General features: G+C 39.3%; 2 protein-coding genes across 3 annotated transcripts in view; both read left to right on the top strand.

Annotated features, from left to right (window-relative positions):
- LOC128497952 (epidermal growth factor receptor-like) overlaps positions 1–1,388 on the top strand; it is a 106,765-nt gene extending 105,377 nt beyond the window's left edge. For both annotated transcript variants that reach the window (XM_053468194.1, XM_053468193.1), the window contains one exon: positions 853–1,388. In XM_053468194.1, the coding sequence (XP_053324169.1) occupies positions 853–1,208 (356 nt within the window). In that variant the 3' untranslated portion in view covers positions 1,209–1,388. The remainder of the gene's footprint in view (positions 1–852) is intronic.
- Positions 1,389–11,847: 10,459 nt separating this feature from the next.
- On the top strand, positions 11,848–22,070 carry LANCL2 (LanC like glutathione S-transferase 2). Its single transcript, XM_053468195.1, has 9 exons — positions 11,848–12,236; positions 13,450–13,567; positions 14,091–14,298; positions 16,105–16,252; positions 17,138–17,284; positions 17,667–17,849; positions 19,384–19,560; positions 20,462–20,534; positions 21,541–22,070. The coding sequence occupies exons 1-9, from the start codon at positions 12,039–12,041 to the stop codon at positions 21,615–21,617; spliced, it is 1,329 nt and encodes a 442-aa protein (XP_053324170.1). The 5' UTR covers positions 11,848–12,038; the 3' UTR covers positions 21,618–22,070.
- Positions 22,071–22,136: the final 66 nt, after the last annotated feature.

Here is a 22,136-nt window from a genome sequence, read left to right as displayed (position 1 = left end):
GGGACTGTATAAAGAATAGCATAAAAATGATTGTTATGCCGGCATAAACACTATGGATCACATGGTACCACGTAAAGATGCCATTGTCCAGGACCTTTGACTTTGTTATAGCGTTAAATATTTGCTTACCAGAGTCATTTACAGTAGGTGTATTCATGGCTCCCGGTTTTGCTTTGAAATGTTGTGACATTGGTTGGTGATATTAATACCCAGCTAAAGCTTATATACAGTGTTTACAATAACCAAAGCAGAATCACTCATCCTACTCCATTTCTTTAACCACTAGGCTGTATTTGTGATATATTACATACCACATTATCCTAGATGACTCCTAGTAGACCCCCCACACACACTAATAACAGCTGCATTCCCACTGAGCTTGAGAGTTTCATTTGTGTTTTGTAAATAAGGACCACATTCTGTACCTTCCCATTATGCCCAATACATTATGTAGCTATGCAATGATCATTGTGGGAGAGGAGCAAGTGATTAGCATGATGCGTCAGGCGTTATGGTATGAATACAAACAATGGTTACTGGGAATGGGCAGATCCATATCTTCTTGTTTGTTCAAATTGCATGTCCTGCTAATTTTATTTCATTAGACAATAAAAAAAACTAGTAGCAGTGGACAAAATATATATATTTTGTATCTATATACAGTATCTATATACCTTTATATCTATTTATAGATTATTATTACATGTTATAGAGCACTCGCAGATTCTGTAGCACTATTATAGTAGAAGAGAACATAAAATTTACAATAAAGAAAATTAACAATTACAAACCCTGCTCATGTACGTGTGCAATCTACGTAATTGACTCACAACTTTATATTTTATATTTCAGAATATGTAAACCAAATCATTCCAAAACCCTTCACTTCAGCAAACGTCAACGGGAATCCATCTAATGGTGTTAAGTCTCCTCTGGAAAATCATTACCAGAATTCCCAGAGCAATGGCGTGAAGAACCCAGAGTATTTGAATTTAGCCCAAGATATCATCTCTAAACCAGAGTTTAGCTATCATTCCCTCTGGGACCAAAAATTCAACCATCAAATAAATCTTGAAAATCCCGATTACCAACAAGACTTCTTTCCTAAAGAATCAAAGACCAATGGACGTTTTAAGATTCCTGCAGCTGAAAATCCAGAATATTTGGGATTGGCACCTAAAAGTGACTATATTGAGACATCGGCATGACCATAGTTATTTATCATTCCTGTTTTTCTTCTTATTGGGACACAGCTAGGCCTCCATTGGCCTTTAGGGAAACACAAGGGCAAAAAGTAGCCCAATACACTAAAGTATGGACAATGAAGGTATACTTCGGTTGTATCTGGCAGTCAACTAAAATGACATATGGCAGTTACAATGTTTCTCCTCCATCAATGACCATTTTATATATATAAATAAATAAATATATAAAGATATTTTTAAATCTGTAACAATTTCCATTTTAATTCCATGTTTTTTTTTATAGTGTATATTATTTCTGGAACCCTTCTTTTTATATTGTGTTGCAAAAAAAAAAAACTTTTCTGACTATTACTTCAGACAGATTTTGTTTTTTTTGGGTAACATCTCATAAACTATGGATCATTATGGATCATGAGTCTTTATCTAAGAACTATTAAGCAAACATTTAGTTTTTGTATTTGCATTCCTTGATTATAATGAAATGTGCACTTTGTGTCTTAACCTGCTAAAAAGTTATAAAGAAAAAAAATCTTTTCCAATAACATTATGAAAATATGCCCCTTGGATGTTTTAATTAAAGGCTGTTTTTATAAGACTGTTTCCCCAGTAGTCTAAGCACTAAAAGAAGATTTTTTTTGTCCAAGTTTTGATGCTTTGCATATGGATACGTTTTCTTGTTTATACTCTGTAATCAGAAACTATATTTAGTTTTGTAAGAATTTGACAAAACACTACATTACAGATGAACGCCATATTTTCATTATGTGTTTTTGTTTGGCTGTATTGGAACTTCAGATGTCTTAAATTCCCACATTTCTAAAATAATCTGAAGAAACCCAGATTATGTTTTCGGTCTATACATAAAAATAATTTCTTGCCAATGCTTAAGGTGTTATCAATCAAAATATGGATTTAAGTGTTTTTCATATTCCTTACCCGTTTTTTGGTTGAACAAAATCAGTATCAATTTCATATTATGGATTGGTTGTTTTTAACATACAACACTGTCTAACTCTAGATCCTCTAGAACCTCGGTTCTGAAAGACTTAAGTCTGTCTTCAACTGTCTTCCATGAGCTTAAGTGACAACAGTTTACTGATCACTTTAGCACAATGGATTCCAAGAACATGGACCAAATAAGCAAAACAAAGGCCCTATGGTTTCTAGAATAAGCCACCATTCCTTTGTTTGCGATTTGTTGTTCATTTGACAGCCAGTCCCAAATGACTTACACTACCACCTATTGGGAAAAATTTGCGTTCTGTAAAACTGTCATTTGCCTGTAAATGAGAGGTATCAGCTTGGAATTCTCATTTTCTTTTTAATCTTAGTTTGATCAACATTTCTTATGTGACAGTCGAGTGTCTAGAAGAGCATCATGGGATTTGTAGTTCACCAAAGGCTGAAGGGACATTCTTTGTCCATACCTGCCCTAGGACAGGGGCACTATAATATTCCAAATAGTAGGAGTAATCAGAACTGTTCTCATTATGTCATGTTCTCAATTGAATAATTTGAACATGTTTTATATGTCCTATTGTGTATGTAGCATCACGGGTACCTTTTTAGTAAGAGTGAAAGTTTCCTTCGTAAGAAAATAGTTTACAATTAAAGCTGTGATCTGGCTATAATGTATCTAATTTTATTGAAGGGGGGGCACCCCAACCCTGGCAAGCGTACAAACTTAAAAATTTTAAAGATGGATTGATTTTATTCTATGAATGCCAGGAAATGAATCACCAGACCGTTCTGTCAACAAACATCTGTGCACTATATGAATCTATAGGTTTCATTAATGTTTAATGAATTTAAGGGCAACAGAAATTGGCTAATTAATTTATAAATGCTAAAAAAAAGCCCAACCAAGTTCAAATGCTAAAATGGTTCAGTATTTTCTGTAAAAAAAAGATGAGCACTTCTTTATATTGTTTTATAATTGCTAGCGTTATGTAGCGTTTATGTAAGTGCTCCTGCAACTTTTTTTAATCAATTATATCTGTATATATATATATATATATATATGTGTTTATAGAGTAGCGTTATGCTCAGGCTTGAGCCTTGCTACAATCCATATTTGCTGTTGGTACTCTAAGCCTGATAAACAGCAACTAACAGGGCTCCATCAATATTACAGCTTCCCACCTGGCTTATGATCTCCACTGGGGCAGCTCGGCAGAACAGCAGGACCTTGCGGGAAAATAGTCCCACTAAGAGGGGCCAGTTGGGTATGATATGGTACAGAACCTCAAATACAGGAGAACGTAGTATATGGATTGGTACTGGTTGCTAAATTTGTTCTTAAGTGACACATCCACTAAATGTCAAGTCAGAAGTTCTCTTCAGCCTGTCAGAACTGTGCTTAGAACTGTTGTATGGGGACATTACCACCTGCTTCCCTTACCCAAAGAGTCAGCCGCAGAGCATCACCAGGTTGCCATGTGGGAGCAAAAGCACAGACCTACATTGATCTTACAACCCCCTGGGCTGGTCAGAGATTAGTGGACCTCCTCATGAAAGTGCTTGAAAATCATTACTGTCCCACAAAAACTACGACACTTGGGAGGTATGGGTGTCAACGTTGTTTTAAGGATATTAAGCAATTTGTATATATATATATGTGTATATAAATAAATAAATAAATATATATACAGGCCCCAAGAGCCTAAAGCGGGACAACTGTGTTGGTGGGAGTTAGAGGAGGGCAGGACCATTATATCACCAGCCACCTTAAGGTATATTACAGCAGAACACCACAATATGACGTAATATTGGGGTACTCTGCTTCATTACATCACAAGGTGGCTGGGTAAAAGCAGTGACCTTGATCAATTTTACAACTCACTGGGTGGTCAGGACTGTTCCGCTTACAATGAGACACTTGTGAGGTATGTACTTACATAGCTAACTGTTTTGTGTTGTGTATTTACGGAAGCACTATTTGTATAAAATCAGATGTACAATGACTTTTATATAGGAACTATAGTGTTAATCAGTACATATGCTAATTGTTTGTATATGAAGATGAGTACAATGCATATGAGATGTAATTTATTTCTCGTTTTCTTTTTTGTCTAAAAAGCTTTTGTTGTAAAAAAAAAAAACCTGTTATGCATTAAAATTATAGTGTCTTTGTCTTAAGAGATGAACAGTGACTATTTTGTTTTACACTTATAGTTTACATTTACAGGGATTTATTTAAATGACTCCAAAAGCATAGTCCAAAGCTGTTTTCTTGAACTAAGTGGCCAAACTGGTGACCCTAGTATCAAATAAATAGTATACAGTGGATATAAAAAGTCTACACACCACTGTTCAAATGCCAGTTTCTTGTGATGTTAAAGAATGAGACAAAGATAAATCACGTCAGAACTTTTTCCACCTTTAATATGACCTATAACGTGAACGATTCAATTGCAAAACAAAGAGAAATCTTTGAGGGGGAAAAACTCACAATAACCTGGTTGCATAAGTGTGCACACCCTTAAACTAATACTTTGTTGAAACACCTTTTGATTTTTATTACATCAATCAGTCTTTTTGGGTAGGAGTCTATTAGCATGGCACATCTTGACGTGGCAATATTTGCCCACTCTTCTTTGCAAAAGCACTCCAAATCTGTCAGATTGTGAGGACATCTCCTGTGCACAGCCCTCTTCAGATCACCCCACAGATGTTCAATTGAATTCAGGTCTGGGGTCTGGCTGGACCATTCCAAAACGTTAATCTTCTTCTGGTGAAACCATGCTTTTGTGTGCTTTGGGTCGTTGTCGTGCTGAAAGGTGAACTTGCTCTTCATCTTCCTAACGGACGCCTGAAGGTTTTGTGCCAAAATTGCCTGGTATTTGGAACTGTTTATAATTCCCTCCACCCTGACTAAATCCCTGGTTCCAGCTGAAGAAAAACAGCCCCAAAGCATGATGCTGCCACTACCATGCTTTACTGTGGGTATGGTGTTCTTTAGGTGATGTGCAGTGTTGTTTTTGCCCCAAACATACCTTTTGGAATTATGGCCAAAAAGTTCAACCTTGGTTTCATCAGACCATAACACATTTTTCCACGTGCTTTTGGGGGATTTCAGTCGGGCTTGGATGTTTTTCTTTGTAAGAAAAGGCTTCCATCTTGCCACCCTACCCCACAGCCCATTCATATAAAGAATACGGGAGATTGTTGTCACATGTAGCACACAGCCAGTACTTGCCAGAAATTCCTGCAGTTTCTTTAATTTTGCAGTAGGCCTCTTGTAAGCCTCCCTGACCCGTTTTCTTCTCGTCTTTTCATCAATTTTGGAGGGACATCCAGTTCTTGGTAATGTCTCTGTTGTGCAATATTGTCTCCACTTGATGATGACTGTCTTCACTGTGTTCCATGGTATATATAATGCTTTGGAAATTCTTTTGTACCCTTCTCCTGACTGATATCTTTTAACAATGAGATCCCTCTAATGCTTTGGAAGCTCTCTGCGGACCATGGCTTCCGCTCTGAGATGCAATTAAACAAATGTCAGGTAAATTAATTCTGAACACAGCCCCAGTTATGTGTGCACACTTATGCAACCAGGTTATTGTGAGTTTTTTTTCCCCTCAAAGATTTCAGCTTATTTTGCAATTGAATTGTTCACGTTATAGGTCACATTAAAGGTAGAAAAAGTTCTGACATGATTAATCTTTGTCTCATTCTTTGACATCACAAGAACCAGGCATCTTAACAGGGGTGTGTAGACTTTTTATATCCACTGTATAACGGTCTAATACAATATGTATCATCCCTGCTGTGTGAGGTGTCAACTACTATCACTAGAGTAAGTATTACACCACATAGGACAGTCCTTAAAGGATCCATTTCTAAACACCAGTGACATACTGGTGCCTCTTGCCAGCTACTGACCCAGACCCCTTCATCAACCTCTTTCCCGGCCTGCTGCTGGATATGACATTATATCCTAGCGCTGTCCATCGGTAGATGGTGTACAGGCCTCCAGGAGAAAGCTTAAGTGGAGTGATCTGTCCATCGACAACGGGTCCACCAAATTATTTTACAACAATGGACCAACCACCATAGCCCGGACATGTGGACACCTTCACACGATCCGGCTCCTCTACAAATCCACTGCCTTCTTGATCCCAATCCATATGTCTAACATCCAAATATCAGTGCCAATATCGTTTAGATGCACACCATCCTTCTGGTTGTTGTCACCCTCGAAACTCGGGGTGCACCACGACGCCCCCAAAATTACTGATCAACCTAGAAACTGCCTTAATAACTTTTTAATAATAACCTGGCATTGCCAACCCCTTGCAATGAATGGGCCTCCCTACAGAATAAACGGGCAACAATATGTCGAATCAAACAACGATGAGCCCAGGAAAACATGACCACAATCTCAGCATATCAGCCTACACCAGTGTTTCGTGCAAAAAATCTTCCCATCTTAGACCTCTAAAGCCCAACCACCCAACCTACGCCTCGCCTGCAGGTAAGCCAAGTTGCTAGCCGTTTATTTTGACACCTGGTCTTTCTGCCAAGAACACAAAAGAGTGGCCGATGATCCAAAATACTGCAGGTTGCTGCAAAACGATTATAAAGCAAATAAATAAATCCCGGTCACCCAGGAAAGACAGAAGCATGTTTTGCTTTAGTTTAATACATATATACAGTGTATAATTAATACATTATATAATTAATACAGTAAATGGAACAAAACCCATGAAAAAAGGTACAAAAGAAATCCAGAAACTATACCAAAAACTACACTAAACGAGGACTCCCAGCTGTCTTTTTAATCATGGATCTTTCCAGGCCTCAGACGGCTGCCTCCGTAGCTGCCCCTATGCGGAAGGAATGCAAGGCAAGCTGATTTTTGCTCAATATGGGGGGCAGAGTGGCATTAAAGGGAAGCAGAGTGGCATATCTGGGGAGGAAGTAGCAAGCTGTGGGGCAGATGTGCCAGGTTGGCAAATAAAAGGAAATAGAAACAAACAATGCATTTTTCATAATCATAGTTTTTCTTAAAAATATTTACTAGTAAAACCTTTTTTTCTTATAGGGTAGTCTTATATTCAGGCTTTTTCTTTTTTTTCTAAATTCAAATTTTGGGGAGTCGTCTTATAATCAAGTATGTACGTTATTTAATTTTTACTTATTCAGAGATAAAAGGCCCTCCTGAATTTGCAGTCACTTCAGAGGACAAAATCTTATTTACTCTGTTTCAATAAGCAGATCTTATCACAAAGGATTAGTCGCAGAAACTGGGATGTGGTTGGGATTTTCAGAAACCCAATTTAATTGTAAAGCGTGATTTCATTCTGCTCTACAGGGGACAATTCCCTTTGGCTTCCCCTGAAGGGAGATCCTGTTCCATACACACTGGCAGAACTGGAACTTTTTCCTCTAAAAGCTTTTGCAGTAGCAAATGTTTTGATTCCATTGTGTCTAATCTCCTTAATTTATTAGGGCCTTTTAACACTTATAGTTTCTGAGATTTTAATACAAATAATGTGATAAAAAGAATGTTTTATAGTTATTTGTATGGCAAATTGTGTGACTCGGGTATGTATAAGGGGTGCGTGTGGGTATAAGAGCTCGACCAGGGCTGCTTTTCATTCCCAGTCCGGCCCTATAAGTAAGTCTAGTGGATGCAATCTGGGCAAATCATATGTCTGTGTGTAATCTAGGTGTTGGGGCAAGTCCTGCGGATGCAACCTGGGTGGTTGGGCAAGTCCTGTTGATGTAATCTGGGTGGTTGGGCAAGTTCTATTTGAGCAATCTGAAGAGGTCCATAAAAAAATATTCTTAGTGAAAATATTCTTCCGTGGTCACCAGTTGGTCTGTCTGCACACATCCGCAAAGCTTTCTGTTCCTGCCAAGGGGATTGCAGCTGTGTGCATTTTTAGTTTTAATCTATAATTAGCTATTTACTAATATTTTCAGAATAGCTTTTGACACAGGGGCAGATCCAGAGCCTGACCTCAAGAGGGACACTCACACCCAGACACTCGCATTAACACACACATCCAGATATCCATGCTAAAAACACATGCACACAGACATTCACATCAACATAACTAGACATTGAACACTAACACACACCCAAACACTCATACTAACACACACAGACAATCAACACTAACACACTCATACTAACACAGCCAGACACACACATTAACATTCCCAGATGCAAACACATACTAACATACCCAAAAACACATGTTCACAGACTAAAGTACCTCCCCACACAGGTCTTGTTCAAGAGGTTCCTGCTCATCTCTCAAGTAGGCGCCAGTGTGCCTTTGGGCTGGCTGGCACTAACATACCCAGACAAAGACACTTGTTCACACACCAAAAAAATACCAACACACACTAACATATCCATACACACACAAATACCCAAAGTCACATGTTTACACACTTATATACCCCCACACACGCTAACAGGCACATTCATAGACACATGCTCACACACTAACATACCTAGACACACATACATACCCAGATACACACATAAGCAACTCACTTACCCTGCAAAGCCTCAGCCCGTCGTTGATGCATCTTGCTGGGCAGCTGCCGTGCTACTCCCCTGAGGTCACACAATTGCCCCTCCATGGATCCTTGAATGCTTTGATAGGTAATTCCTTACCCCATAATCTGCCACATCATCATTTTGTAATGGCATTTACCAAAAGCATAATTGTGTCAGCAGAAGCACAGTCCAAAAAGTATTTTTATGGTCTTTCTCACACTTTCAAATATTTTATACACTGACTCCAGTTCACTCACGTGGAAGCAGAGATTGAAGGAACCAGGGCAAATGTTGAGGCAGGGCTCTGGTGGGCCCTGGGCAAACAATATAATAGTGGGCCCCCCTCCCATGCTCCTGCCAATCAAATGCAAAAACTGGGGAGTACAGGGGCTTGTAGTGGGGGGGACAGACAGAGGCTTGTAGTGGGGGGACAGAACGGGGCTTGTAGTGGAGGGCCCACGTGCGGCCATCTTCGAATTCTACTACCGCAAACCTAGGGTGGCACACACACAGATGTGTATATATATATATATATTAGACATGCATTTTTAACTAAATAATATGTACTTATCTCTTTGAAGTAAAGACTATGATTGAAATATGATTTCAAAATAAAAGCTGAACTGCTCAGTTTCTTTAATGTTAGACCCTGCTGTCGATAATATATTAATATTAGCTCGAACTGTCAATATATATAAATATTAGGCCCTGCTGCAAATACATTTTATATTGATAAAATTGGATCCTATGCAAGCATTTCCTTGGAACCCATTCCACGCGCAAAAAATACATATAGATCAAATAAACAACACATAAAACAGCACTTGCATGTTTAGATCGACCGAATAAGAGATACAAACATACATAACTACATACATAAATAATGTATGGAAAATAGCATAGGAGGGATAGATCAACACATTAACACACAACCCCAGCTTTGCATGTATAGATCAATTGAAAATCACACGTGAACTCAGCACTGAAGGCATAGAATCAGACAAACAAATCTTGTATTTGCAGGTATAGAATAATAATGTATGGAAATATTTATGCATTGCAGGTATAGATCAGCAGAACACACAAGTCCAACATTGCAGGTATAGATCAACTGGAAATCACATGTAAACTCAGCACCGAGGGTATAGATCAAATAAACACATGGAAACAGCACTGCAGATATTGATTAACTGAATAAGACATAAAAACCTTATGCTTGCAGGTATACATAAATAATGTATTGAAACATAGCATATCGCATATGGATCTACAGAATAACACACATCAGCTTTGCAGGTATAGATACATTGAAATTTGCATAAAAACTCAGCATTAAAGGTATAGATAAAACACCATAAATTACAGGCACAGATCACAGGTTGGACACCCCAAAGCCAGCCCTGGTGTCCACATTGCCCACTTAGAACCTGATCAGCACCCAGATTTCACACACAAGGCTATCTTTGTCCCCAAACAGCACAGCATGAGTCAACTTTGTCTCCAAAGAGCCCGTCCCATCTTTGTCCCATAAACACCCTGCTTGTGCCATCTTTGCCTTTCCACAAATCAATTATACATCTATGATACACACAAACACTTTTACGGTCACTCACCAATAGACACTTTCATTCACATAATTAATTCACATAATCATTTATTCTCTCACTCACACAAATCAATTACACATATTCATTAATGCATCCACACATTAATTCATTCTCTCATCCCTCATTCAAACACTCCACCGGAAACACTAAAACTAGTCATATATCTGTAAATACAGTACTATACAGCGAAGTGCAATCATCCATTCTGCATCCTAATTATTATCTAAGTTGCTCTACATGATGATAACATTGAAGTGATTTATTACATGTATCAAAACAACGTGGGTATTATCAGTTTTTATTTCTGTAACGCCCTCCAGAGCTGAATTTCATAAAATTGCTTATTGTCTGTCTATTATATTAAACAACCTACACCACCCACTGCACAGATGATCCATTTGTGGTATGGGATTTTAATTCTTCGCATTAACTGTTATCCCTAGAATGTCATTTTAACCCATTAACCAAGAATGAGGGCGAGAGGTGCGGAGGTTAAACAAAACATTTTGGATTATTACAGAAGGTAACATCTGTTGCCATGCGCCTGCTGGTTAGACGTGTGCTGTGGGTGATTTCTATGACAGTCTGGTGAAAGCGTGTGTGTGTGTGTGTGTGAGTGTGTGAGTGTGTGTGTGTGTGTGTGTGACTGCAGCCCTCCTCCCCTGAGTCCATCCAAGCCATCCTATTCATCTGTGGATCAGCTGCAAAGACACAGCCTGTGGGGCATTTGAAATTGGTTTTCAAGGTATTGTTCATTTATCTTTATCTGTTAAGTTTATTTGGTGCATATGCTTAATAGATGTCTGCGGATCTCTTCTTTCACTAGAAAATGAATAATTGAATAGGGGAATGAAGCAGCTGTAGGCAGTGAAATGATTCGGTGGTAAAGCCAAGCTGAATGAATACTATGACTGCAACTGGATATGTTGCTTCTTTCTTACTGCAGTATATGTAAGAATAACAGAACAGATGCATATACTACCGTATATAAAGATTCTCAGTACTAGGATTACTCAGCTTTTTATATCAGAAATGATTAAACACAGTTATGTAATTTTTTTTTCTCTTTGTTACAGAATAAAAGGATTTTTTGAACCCTGCACAGGATTTGAAGACAATGGTTTTTGATCTCCTGTATTGTGTTTGGAATTCAGCTAATCAATTCTCAGCTCAAAGAGGAACATGGTGATTTCTCTGTGAGGATGGACACTGATACGGAGGATCACTCAGCATGACTAGTGGGGTGTATGGAGAAGGATGTAGATGGAGAATTTAGTGTGTTGGCTGGTGATCAATGCAATCTCTATGGGGGGTAATGGCAGACTAATTAAGGCATCGTTAAACATATGTAAAATACATATTTTTGTATTTGCTTGCACATGATGTAAATTGACACTATTTAGATCAGCAGTCCCCGAAAGAGTATTGTATATGACTGTATCTGCATCTGTTCTTTTACTTGATTGAGTAGTAGTATAGGGGATCGAGCTCTCTGTCGCTTGTCGTAAGGTCGTATCATTTCACGGTAGACGGTGTAATTATTGCGGCGTGTTCCGCTGTATACACGAAGGAGGAGGAGCAGCAGCAGCAACAACGTGTGTGTCAAGTGTCAGTCTCCTGCCCTGTGCAGACAACAGCCCGGACGCGCTGCGGTAATTGGCTGAGACCGTGGGGTGTTTTGTCCCTTACCGGCTCTCGTTAGGGGAGATGGGAGAGGGCATGTCCAAGAGGCTGAGGCTGCATTTCGGTGGGGAAGCGGAGATGGAGGAGCGGTCGTTTATCAACCCCTACCCCAACTACCGACCACAACAGCCTGCAACAGGGACTGGGGATCAAGAGGTAGAACCGGAGCAAGGGGCGCAATCCTCGGAGGAGGTGGACCTACCGTTTGACAGAGATGGGAAGGTAGGAGGTGACTTCATGTGTCCACACGTTCGAACGTAATATTATTATTAATAATAATAATGCCCATGCATATTATTATAGCAAATGCCAGCCTCCCCAGGGTGGCAACTCCTCCTACTGCCTGTCCATTATAAATCATGGTTACTTCCTTCCTCGACCCCTTTTATACTTTATTTTCCTTGACAGTATGTAGGTCTGAGCTCCTCCCATCTTTTTTTTACACATACCTGAGCTCTCCCCATCTTTTTTTACACATACCTGAGCTCTCCCCATCTTTTTTACACATACCTGAGCTCTCCCCATCTTTTTTTACACATACCTGAGCTCCCCCCATCTTTTTTACACATACCTGAGCTCCCCCATCATTTTGTACACCTACTTGAGCTCCACCCATCTTTTCTCACCTACCTGAGCTCCACCCATCTTTTGACACCTGCCTGAGCCCCACCCATCTTCTCACATCTGCCTGAGCCCACCCATCTTTTCTCACCTATCTGTGCTCCATACATCTCTTCACACCTGTAGCATAGATGTGTAGGGAGGGGTATCTTGCACTGATTGGCTGTTTGAAGATGTAACCAAAAAATGGGTGCTTTTATATACTTTGTTTCCAAACAGAAATGCGTGGGATAGGCATGAAGCTATCCTAAATCCAAACATACTTATTTCAAACATGGTCCTATGGTTTTACATTTATAAACATGAAACTACAGCTGCCACACTCTCAGCCATTCTCCTACTTTATTTCAATTGCTTGCTATTTGGCTTGTTCCACCACAAATGTCTACCCTGTTAGACATTTGTATAGTGCAAAAATATATACCTTACCATTAAAACCTTTTGAAATATCGCTAATTGGGTATCAATGGGCTCAATACAGATCCTTGAGGTACCCCACTAATAACCAGACCATGCTCTGAATATACCCCATTAACTACAACCTTCTGTCTCTTGTCACTCAACCATTGCCTTATCTATCTCAGCTTCCAAACCCTAAACGTTGTGATCTACTTAATTCCAGCCTGCAAAAGTTTATCCCATTAATGTAAATGGGAGCATATTTCCTGCCTTTGATTGGTTGCTTCAAGCAGCCAATCAGTGGTGAGAAGAATCAGACCACAAAGGAGGAGAACAAGTTAAGATCTTTTAAGTAACTAAATGAACTTATTAACTTGCGTGATTTGTTTTTTTAAGCGTATTTGTCTTCCCGCAGATTACTAGTAACTTTTCCAGACGTGTCAATGCAAAAATTAGCGACTTGCTTCAGCAGATGGAAGAAGGACTGAAGACCACAGACCCCCATGACTGCTCTGCATATACTGGCTATACAGGTGAGTCATTTGGGTTAATGCAAGAGATCTAATTATCCTTCCTCCCAAATGGGGTCTCTCTAAATTGATTAAGGAGAAATGTCGATTAAACTTGGAAAAGGCTGGTGCAAATATTAAGGGCTAGTCTAACACGGTTTAATGACATGTTGTCATTTATTTATATCTATTTTTTTTTTAAATTAAGCATTTGTGAAAATTACAAAGGTATACAGAAACAAAACAGACTTTTGGTCTTACAAACAGAAAGAGCAACACGATTGAGGAAGAAACAAATACAATAAATGTAATAAGCAAAAAAATACATCTCCCAACAACTCTGTGTTTAAATGCTTGAAGAAGGTACTGATAATGTTATAGAACCTTAGTCAAGTCAATAAAGACTCCTTGGTCACCCAAAAGTGTTGTGCCCTTGTAAAGCTTGTAAACAATGTATTAAGTTTCCTTAATGTTGAACTTTGTCAGATTCATAGATGATTACGTTGTTAAACAAAACAAAAGACGTAAGCCAGACTTCTTCTTCTAGGCATAGCTCTGCTGTACCTACAGCTGTACAGGGCCACCCAAGAGCAATCCCATCTGCAGCGCTCTCTGGACTATGTGAAACGGATCCTCCGGAACCTGAACGGAAGAAGGGTCAGCTTCCTCTGTGGGGATGCTGGACCTCTTGCGGTGGGAGCTGTGGTGCATCACAAATTGCAAAACCAAGCCGAATCAAAGGACTGCATCACAAAGTAAGGGTACTCTTCCCTAAGTCAATCCATAGCAATTGTAAATAGGAGAAGTACTTTATATTCACATAGCGTAAGTTAATGAGTATTTTATTTATTTTCATTCATCCTGCAGACAGCTTTTTTTTAAATTTAATACCAGTGACCAAAGCTCACTCATGTCACATATACATTATACTTTGTTGCTGTTAAACACAGGAGCTTTCTTAAGAATGCATTTAGTTTTCTGCTTTTCATCCCTTCCAGTCAAAAGGCAGGCAGGGTATAATCAATCGTTCTCTTGACTTCTTTGAAAAAATAATCGATATTGTACTTACAGTAGTACATATATTTTATATAGACTTTTAGGAGGCATTCCCAGAAGGTTCTTAAAAAGCCTGCTACATCATAAGTATTGGGCTTCTAAATCCATACTTATCCCAGAAGTGACCACTCCGGTATCCATGCTCACCATACCTGGGAAATTCTGAGCTCCGGCTACTCGGAGCCTTCCCTATCGTGACACGGCCAGAACTGCCCACTGACGTCAGATGACGTTGGCGGGCGGTCCCGCTGATGTCGGTGGGAAACACCTCCATTTAAAGGTAAAATGGGCGGGGAGCAAGGCGTATCAAGGCCCTGCTCTCAGGACCCGGAGGATTCGGGTCTTGACCAGGAGAACCGGTGAAGCGATGCTTTACCCGGAGATGTCCGGGTCAAACACAGAGAGTTCCCAGGTATGATGCTCACTTGATACTGATCCTTTTTTATACCTTCTTCTAAATGAGTCCTCTACCTCTGGAGCCCTTGTGTACGCTGACAGTAATATATAGGTGGAAATATCCAGTCCAATGAAAATATAATGGGAAAGTGGTTAGTTTGATATAGATCCCATTTGTAGCTTAATGCAGAATATCTCTTACAACAAAGATTTGAATAGATTTTGACAATCCTGCAAAAAGCGAGGTGGAAGATGATTGAGTTACGGTCTCAGGGAGTATCGAATTGGGTCGAAATTATATGTTTGCCAAGATTTGTATCCTCTACAAAGCAAAATGTACTCAGTAGAAAAATGAAACACGCAAAGAGGGTTTTTGAAACACTTGTGGCGGTTTTCCTTCTCGTGGTACACTATTGATTAATTCTTCCAGGAAAATAGATACAGCCATATTCACTCCAGAGAAAAGTGTTTCATTAATAGTTTGTGATCAATATATTCATAGGACACGAAGACAAGCAGTCTTAGATAAAATGTAAGAAAGGATTATAGCTATACCAAGTTTTTTTTTCTTCTTCTCCAAGGTAAAGGAGAAGACTGTGGCACTGGGTGCTGCTTGGATGGGACTCCACTTATGTTATAACTATATAGGCCCACCAAAAACACTTTTGCAGGAAATATAGTGAAAACTGGTTTATTTGAAAATTGAAAATGGCTAGTGACAAATGAAATAGTACTTTGACTTTCAGGTTTGAGGTAAAAATAACTATAGTTGGCCAAGCCAGTATGAGCTGGAGACCAACACCTGGCTTGTTGGGAGTGGAGAACAGGAGGCTGAATCCAAGACCGTTAAAACGCCACCTGCCGTATATCGATTCGTATGTGCATTATGAAGGACGCACGTGAAGATCTTCAAAGCTCAGCTCACCAACTTCTGTGGAAAATTGTTGGTCTATTAAAAAAAAAAAAAAATAACATACCGAGTTGGTCCTAAAATTGTAACTGTGAAAGGAATCCCTGACTGTTTTTAGGTGTCATTGTTGCTTTACATAAATAAGTAGCACATTTAGTTTTCTCTGAAGCCAACATATATGTCCTTTTTTCTCTCTCAGGCTGCTGCAGTTGCACAGTGGTGTGGTCAGCACAGACTCCGAGCTGCCAGATGAGCTACTCTATGGTAGAGCTGGCTACCTGTATGCATTGCTCTATGTAAACACAGAGATCGGGCCTGACACTGTACCTGAGGCTACAATCAAAGAGGTTAGCGCCTGATAACTGCATCTGCCGTATGTAAATGTGTTAATGTTAAAATGATTCAGAGGGCCATTGCTTCGGATTAAGAGAAAACACTGCAAAATAAATAAACCCCACATGTAAATTTAATGCCATAAAACCGTAGTCGGGCATCTGTTCCTTGCCGCAGCTGGTGTCCTCATCAGAATTGTTTGGTCCTATTACTGTAGATATAAGTAGCCCTGCGCATGTTTTACCCTGTAAAGCATCCACACCACTAGCAGGAAATGGGCTTTGCCCAGGGATGATTTAAGTTGAAGGCTATTTGAGGTTTCCGTTGTTGCCGAAGGGAAATACACAAAGCAAGGTGAGCTGCAAAGATGATGGATGTGATCTGGCTGGAAAGTTAATTTTGTGTCATTCACGCCACTCTCTTTTGAGAAACGGACAAACTAAACTTGTTCCACAGAGCTGAATTTATTAAATGGGCATATACAACATATGAAAAATGTATCACATAATTTGATTTTATTAACTGGGATAGAGAACAGGATGTTTGTGTTCTGGTTTTTTTTTTCCCCACTGAGGAACCAGTAGCGGAATCGTCAAGAGGCAGACAAATGATGACTTCAGCAGCAATCAAGTACAACTAGTATTCTGTAGTTTGTTAGTGATATGTCTTTTATACTTCTCCATGTCGGGTTTTGTTTGCTGATATTGAATAATTAACATCTACAGCTGTACTTTCTGTACTTTTTATTTTCTGTATAGACGTGTATTATATAGACTTTTTATGGATATGAATATTTGAAGCTATTGGTTCTCATCTGTTTTTCTTCCGAATAACAACATTTTTCAAATCCTTTGAACAGTTTTTTTTTTAATCATTATATTCTTTCTTCCCAATTTTAGCTTGTAGATGCTATTATTGAATCTGGTAAAAACTTGTCAAAAGAGGAACACAAAGCAGAGCGTTGTCCCTTGCTGTACCAGTGGCATAAGAAGCAGTATGTGGGAGCAGCACACGGACTAGCTGGGATCTACTACATGTTGATGCAGGTAGAGTGCTGTCATGGTTCCTCATTCTGCAGTGTGTGCTTATACACCTCGTTTTTATTACATTCTGTACCAAATACCAGTCCCGTGTTAAAAGGGATTCCTTAAGCAGAATCCTTATCCGGTTATGAATGGAGCCTTATTTAAGTGGCAGATACAGATACACTCTTGTCATCCAAGCATACAACACCATATTGGCAGTACATTGGGAGCACAAATAGATGTTTCCTGATGTTTAACCCCTAATGACAAAGCCATTTGTTTGTTGCATTGTTTTCAATGGGTTTAGGGACCGCCCATTGTCCTTAAGGGGTTAACTTTCTCCCAGTGATGTCACGTTACACACTACTGTAAATAAAACTATAAATGCTTCTGTTTTTTTCAGCCACTATCCAAAGTGGATCAAGAAACTTTAACTGAGCTGGTAAAGCCGAGCATAGACTATGTACGTCATAAGAAATTCCGATCTGGAAACTATCCCTCGTCCCTAAGCAATGAAACAGACCGGCTGGTGCATTGGTGCCATGGAGCACCAGGAGTTATACACATGCTGCTTCAAGCTTACAAGGTGAGTCTGTAGCCCCCCATCCCCCCCCACGTGTAATGCTTGGAAACCTAACCTGCTCAAAAGTAGATAAACAAAAGGTTCTTCTTCTACCTGCTTTACTTGACATACTGTCAGAGTATAGAAATGTCTGTGCACTAGATAATGATGTCATACCTTGTCTTACGGCACTGGATGACATCACAACCTGGCTCGTTTGAAGAGGCTTGGTATCTTTTCTACAGAAAGCCACCACTAGCTCCCAAGGTTAATCAGTGAAAAACTTTTTAAAATGATCCTCATTTAAAACGTTTTTGATTTTCTTTGGTTTTCTGTGTACAGGCGTAACATGTTAACTGGGAAATTTAAAATAGTCGGTTGGATAGCATTTCACATTGGCTATTCATTAAGCTACCATACCGGCAACACTATTCCATTTTAAGCAAGTGAAATTTATTTGAAAAGCAATATATGATGCATGCCTCAGCCATGTTTGTTTTGCTGTACGATGGATAAAGCATTGAGGACTAATCAGGGTTAAGCTATTTTATGCGTTGCACATCTTTGCATATCTTTTGACCGGTTGAATGAAAATGCTGCTCTTTTCAGTAGCATGGTTAACAAATCCTGTTAGGGAATTGAACATGCTTACCAACAGGTCCCCTACTGTTTGACAGATCTCAGCTTAGTGTGACAGCCAAGCCTTTCGACCCAGATTCTGCTTATTAGCTGCTGCAAAGGAGACTGTAATTATCTTCACATCCTCTTCCTTGTGCTGCTACGTGGAAAGCGATTAGATCACATTATCCAAATCCATGCTTGTGTACAAAATTGTTCACCAGGCTGTCGGATCGCTTAAAGACGGCATTCTGCAAGGCGCCCCTTATCATATGAAGTGGCTCTGTGCCCTGAGGTGCAACCGGGCAACATTATAGTTTATTAATGGGAGGCAGATAATAAGATTGAATTTACATTTAAGTAATTGTTCCTTTTGTGGCTCATCCTCGGGTCCGCTTAAAGAACACCCATGGGATAAACCAGTATATTAACTTGTGTCACTTTTCCTACATTCCAATGCATAGTAAAGTGATTCCAGTGATCATAAAATACAATTAAACTCGTATTCTGTGGACTCTGGGAGAATTTCCCATTTGGCAAGGCAGAGATTTTTTTTAACAAGATTAAACCAGCAGTGGACAAAGTTATGAAGGATTTTGTAGCCCGTTAAAATATTTAGGAGTCAGGGATATGGCACTGAACTGCTCATTGCTGTATTGCATCTTGGACCCATCAACACATCTTTTTGTTCTACATGCTTAAACATCACCATAATATGTATATATATTTAAATATGTTTAATGTCATTTAATACATAAATGTCTTACTCAATTGAATTATAGCTGACATCAGTTGACAAAAACCACCTGCCTTCTAACCATGCTTCTAAATCTGCCCTCTAAAACAAAGATCCCTCTTTGGCCATTTGGAACATGGGCAGGTCATTTATGAAATATGTAGTATTTGTCCTAATGGAGAGCAAAATGTACATACGCCCCAGGTTTTCAAAGAAGAGAAGTACCTAAAAGATGCCATGGAATGCAGTGATGTCATATGGCAGAGGGGGCTTCTGAGAAAGGGCTATGGCATCTGTCACGGGACCGCCGGGAATGGATATTCTTTTCTGTCTCTCTATAATCACACCCAGGATAAGAAGTATCTCTACAGGGCGTGTAAGGTAAGCCGATACCCATCTAGCTTTCTGTTTTTGTTTTTTTCTTCATACAGTTTTCACCTTTTTATTAGTTCAACTACGGTTAACTAAATGCTCTGCAGCATTTACAGTAAATGATATCTCATGGTTAATATGATATATTTCATGATCGCGAAAATAACATTTTCGGGGAAAAAGTTATCTTTTATGTCACATTTGGGCAAACCACTTAACTGCAACCCATTATCCTATGCGCAACTTGCTGCGGAAATGATCGTTCAGCCACAAGAAGATTAAAAGCCTGAACTATATTCAAATTTAACATAAAAAAATTAGAAAAGTTAGAAAAAGCTGATGCTATCCAGATGCAATCGTGTTTTTTTGATTGAGCAAAGTTCTAGATTCTGAAATTAAAATTGCATTATCTTACAGATATAATTCTACTTTAAAAAAATCATTTTTATTCACAATGCAACGTAGAAATGTGAACAATATACAGTATAGAATCTGCTGTAGAGTTAACATACATCTTCCAGTCAATGAGGGCAAGGTTGGTGTAAAGGATGCCTTTATTCGCTCTTAAAAATTTTTTTATATCGAGGTGACTTTTTAATACATCCGATGTCTGCTGTAATAGGGCTTAGAACAAATGAACAAAGTACATAAGGGAGTCATTTTGGCCCCTTTGGTGCACGAAGGCCCTTGGGCCGACGATTTATTGGTGCAGCAGTTGGGCCCTTGGAAGTTGGCACCGGTGGCTCTCAAAGGTGACCTGAGACGAGCCTTCTTTGGATGCACGTTTAGCAACTGTATAACTGCCTTGTTCGTGTTGCTGTCCTCTGTCTAATTGTATGTGTTTCTTGCTGTAAAGACGTAACGTTATCATAGTATTTTACTTCAATGGCTTACCCTTTCTCTCTGACAGTTTGCTGAGTGGTGCTTAGATTATGGGAAGCATGGATGTCGTATCCCCGATAGGCCGTACTCACTGTTTGAAGGTAAAGGGAAAGGGGTGCGGGAATTTCTTGATCGTAATAAATGAAAAATACCACGTATAATTAGGCCTAACCTTTTGAGCCAAATCAAAAGGATCATAGCGCACGTTATTTACATAAAACTGAATCCCCATAAAATGTCAAATACAAAGGAAAAAAAAGTATAAACCATTAATAGTAAACTCTAAGAGAACGATACATGTATTATTTATTCACCAAAATAATAGTGCAATCTCATACATAATGGTTTCTCTTAAAGTTGGACAGACGTCAGTATGCTGAAAAGGTGGCCGTGATTTTAGGGAGGGTAAGAAGAAGAATGGAGGCAACAAAAAAAGGTCATCTGTGTTTTATGGTGGTGCCCTGCCTGCACGCCATTCTTGATGTCAACATGATCCAAGAGGCTGCCATCCACTCTATACGCTATGGTTTCAGCTAGGGTCAGTGCCAAATGGGGCTGTAACTTCCATGAAGAAAGGCCAGCTTCACCTTTTCTTTTTAGGTGGATGGCAGCACACACTCCTTTTTAGAGCTGTTCATAAAATAATTAAGTTATATTGTGTATGAGTTATTCGGTCAATTATTACCAATTGCCTATGGACCTGGGGAAAAAGCCCACTTGATCAGGCTTTTACAGGTCTTGGAGTTTTAGTTTCACTCTCTCACTTCGCTATTCGTTATAAAGGGCGAACTCGCAAATTTCTCAAGCAAGAAGGGTTGAGCTGGCCCTGTATAATGCAATGAGGAGTCCTGCTAATTTAACTATAAATTAGTTAAGCCAAGCCAGCCAAGTTCTTCTTGCAACAGTTCACCGCGGTTGGTCCTTTATAACATACAATTAATTCCAGGAACATTATTTAGCATCACTTTATCTTACAAGTAAACAGTTCTCTTACCCGTTCTGTGAATTCAGATGGTGTTAATGATTTTAGGGACTCTGTTAGTAACAAAAACATGTTTTTGGAACGGGTCAACAAGAACTTTAATGACAAACCCTCTATCTTTGTAGGCATGGCTGGCACTATCCACTTCCTTTCTGACATGTTGAGACCAGAGATGTCACGCTTCCCTGCATTTGAACTTTGATCTCTTGCCAGGGACGATTGCCAAGGTTGTACGCTTGCGTGCTTTTCAGAAGACTCACTTGAGCAGGTGTCGGTTTTGCGTTCCTCTCCCTAAGCTGCCTGCTTTAACACCTCACCACAAATCGAGTCTTAACGCAAAGGTTACGACAGATGTCTGGCTCCCACACGCACCAAGAGCTTTTCGGTTTTGCTACGCGTGGACGCCTATTTTACGTTTTTTCAAGTTATGTTTCTCGATGCCTTTAGTTCAAGAAATATGCACCGTTCTCACCTTTCGCTCAGCGTGCGATATTCTGAAAAAAACTGGTAGCGTTGTATGATTGTCACGTGTGGTGCAATTCATTTGCAAACTGGGATATTCAGGAGGCTTCACAATATTTCAAAATAATAGTCAAACATCCATCGAAGGCAGTTTTGTTAATGCACTTAATGAATAAATAAAATGTATAGTGAACACTATGAGCCATTGTTAGTTTATTATGGCGTGTAGAATGTAGAGGAGAAATTTATTATAATTTAT

The sequence above is a fragment of the Spea bombifrons genome, chromosome 5 (assembly GCF_027358695.1).
Source record: "Spea bombifrons isolate aSpeBom1 chromosome 5, aSpeBom1.2.pri, whole genome shotgun sequence".
NCBI classification, from domain to species: domain Eukaryota; kingdom Metazoa; phylum Chordata; class Amphibia; order Anura; family Pelobatidae; genus Spea; species Spea bombifrons.
This window is presented reverse-complemented; position numbering and strand designations above follow the sequence as displayed.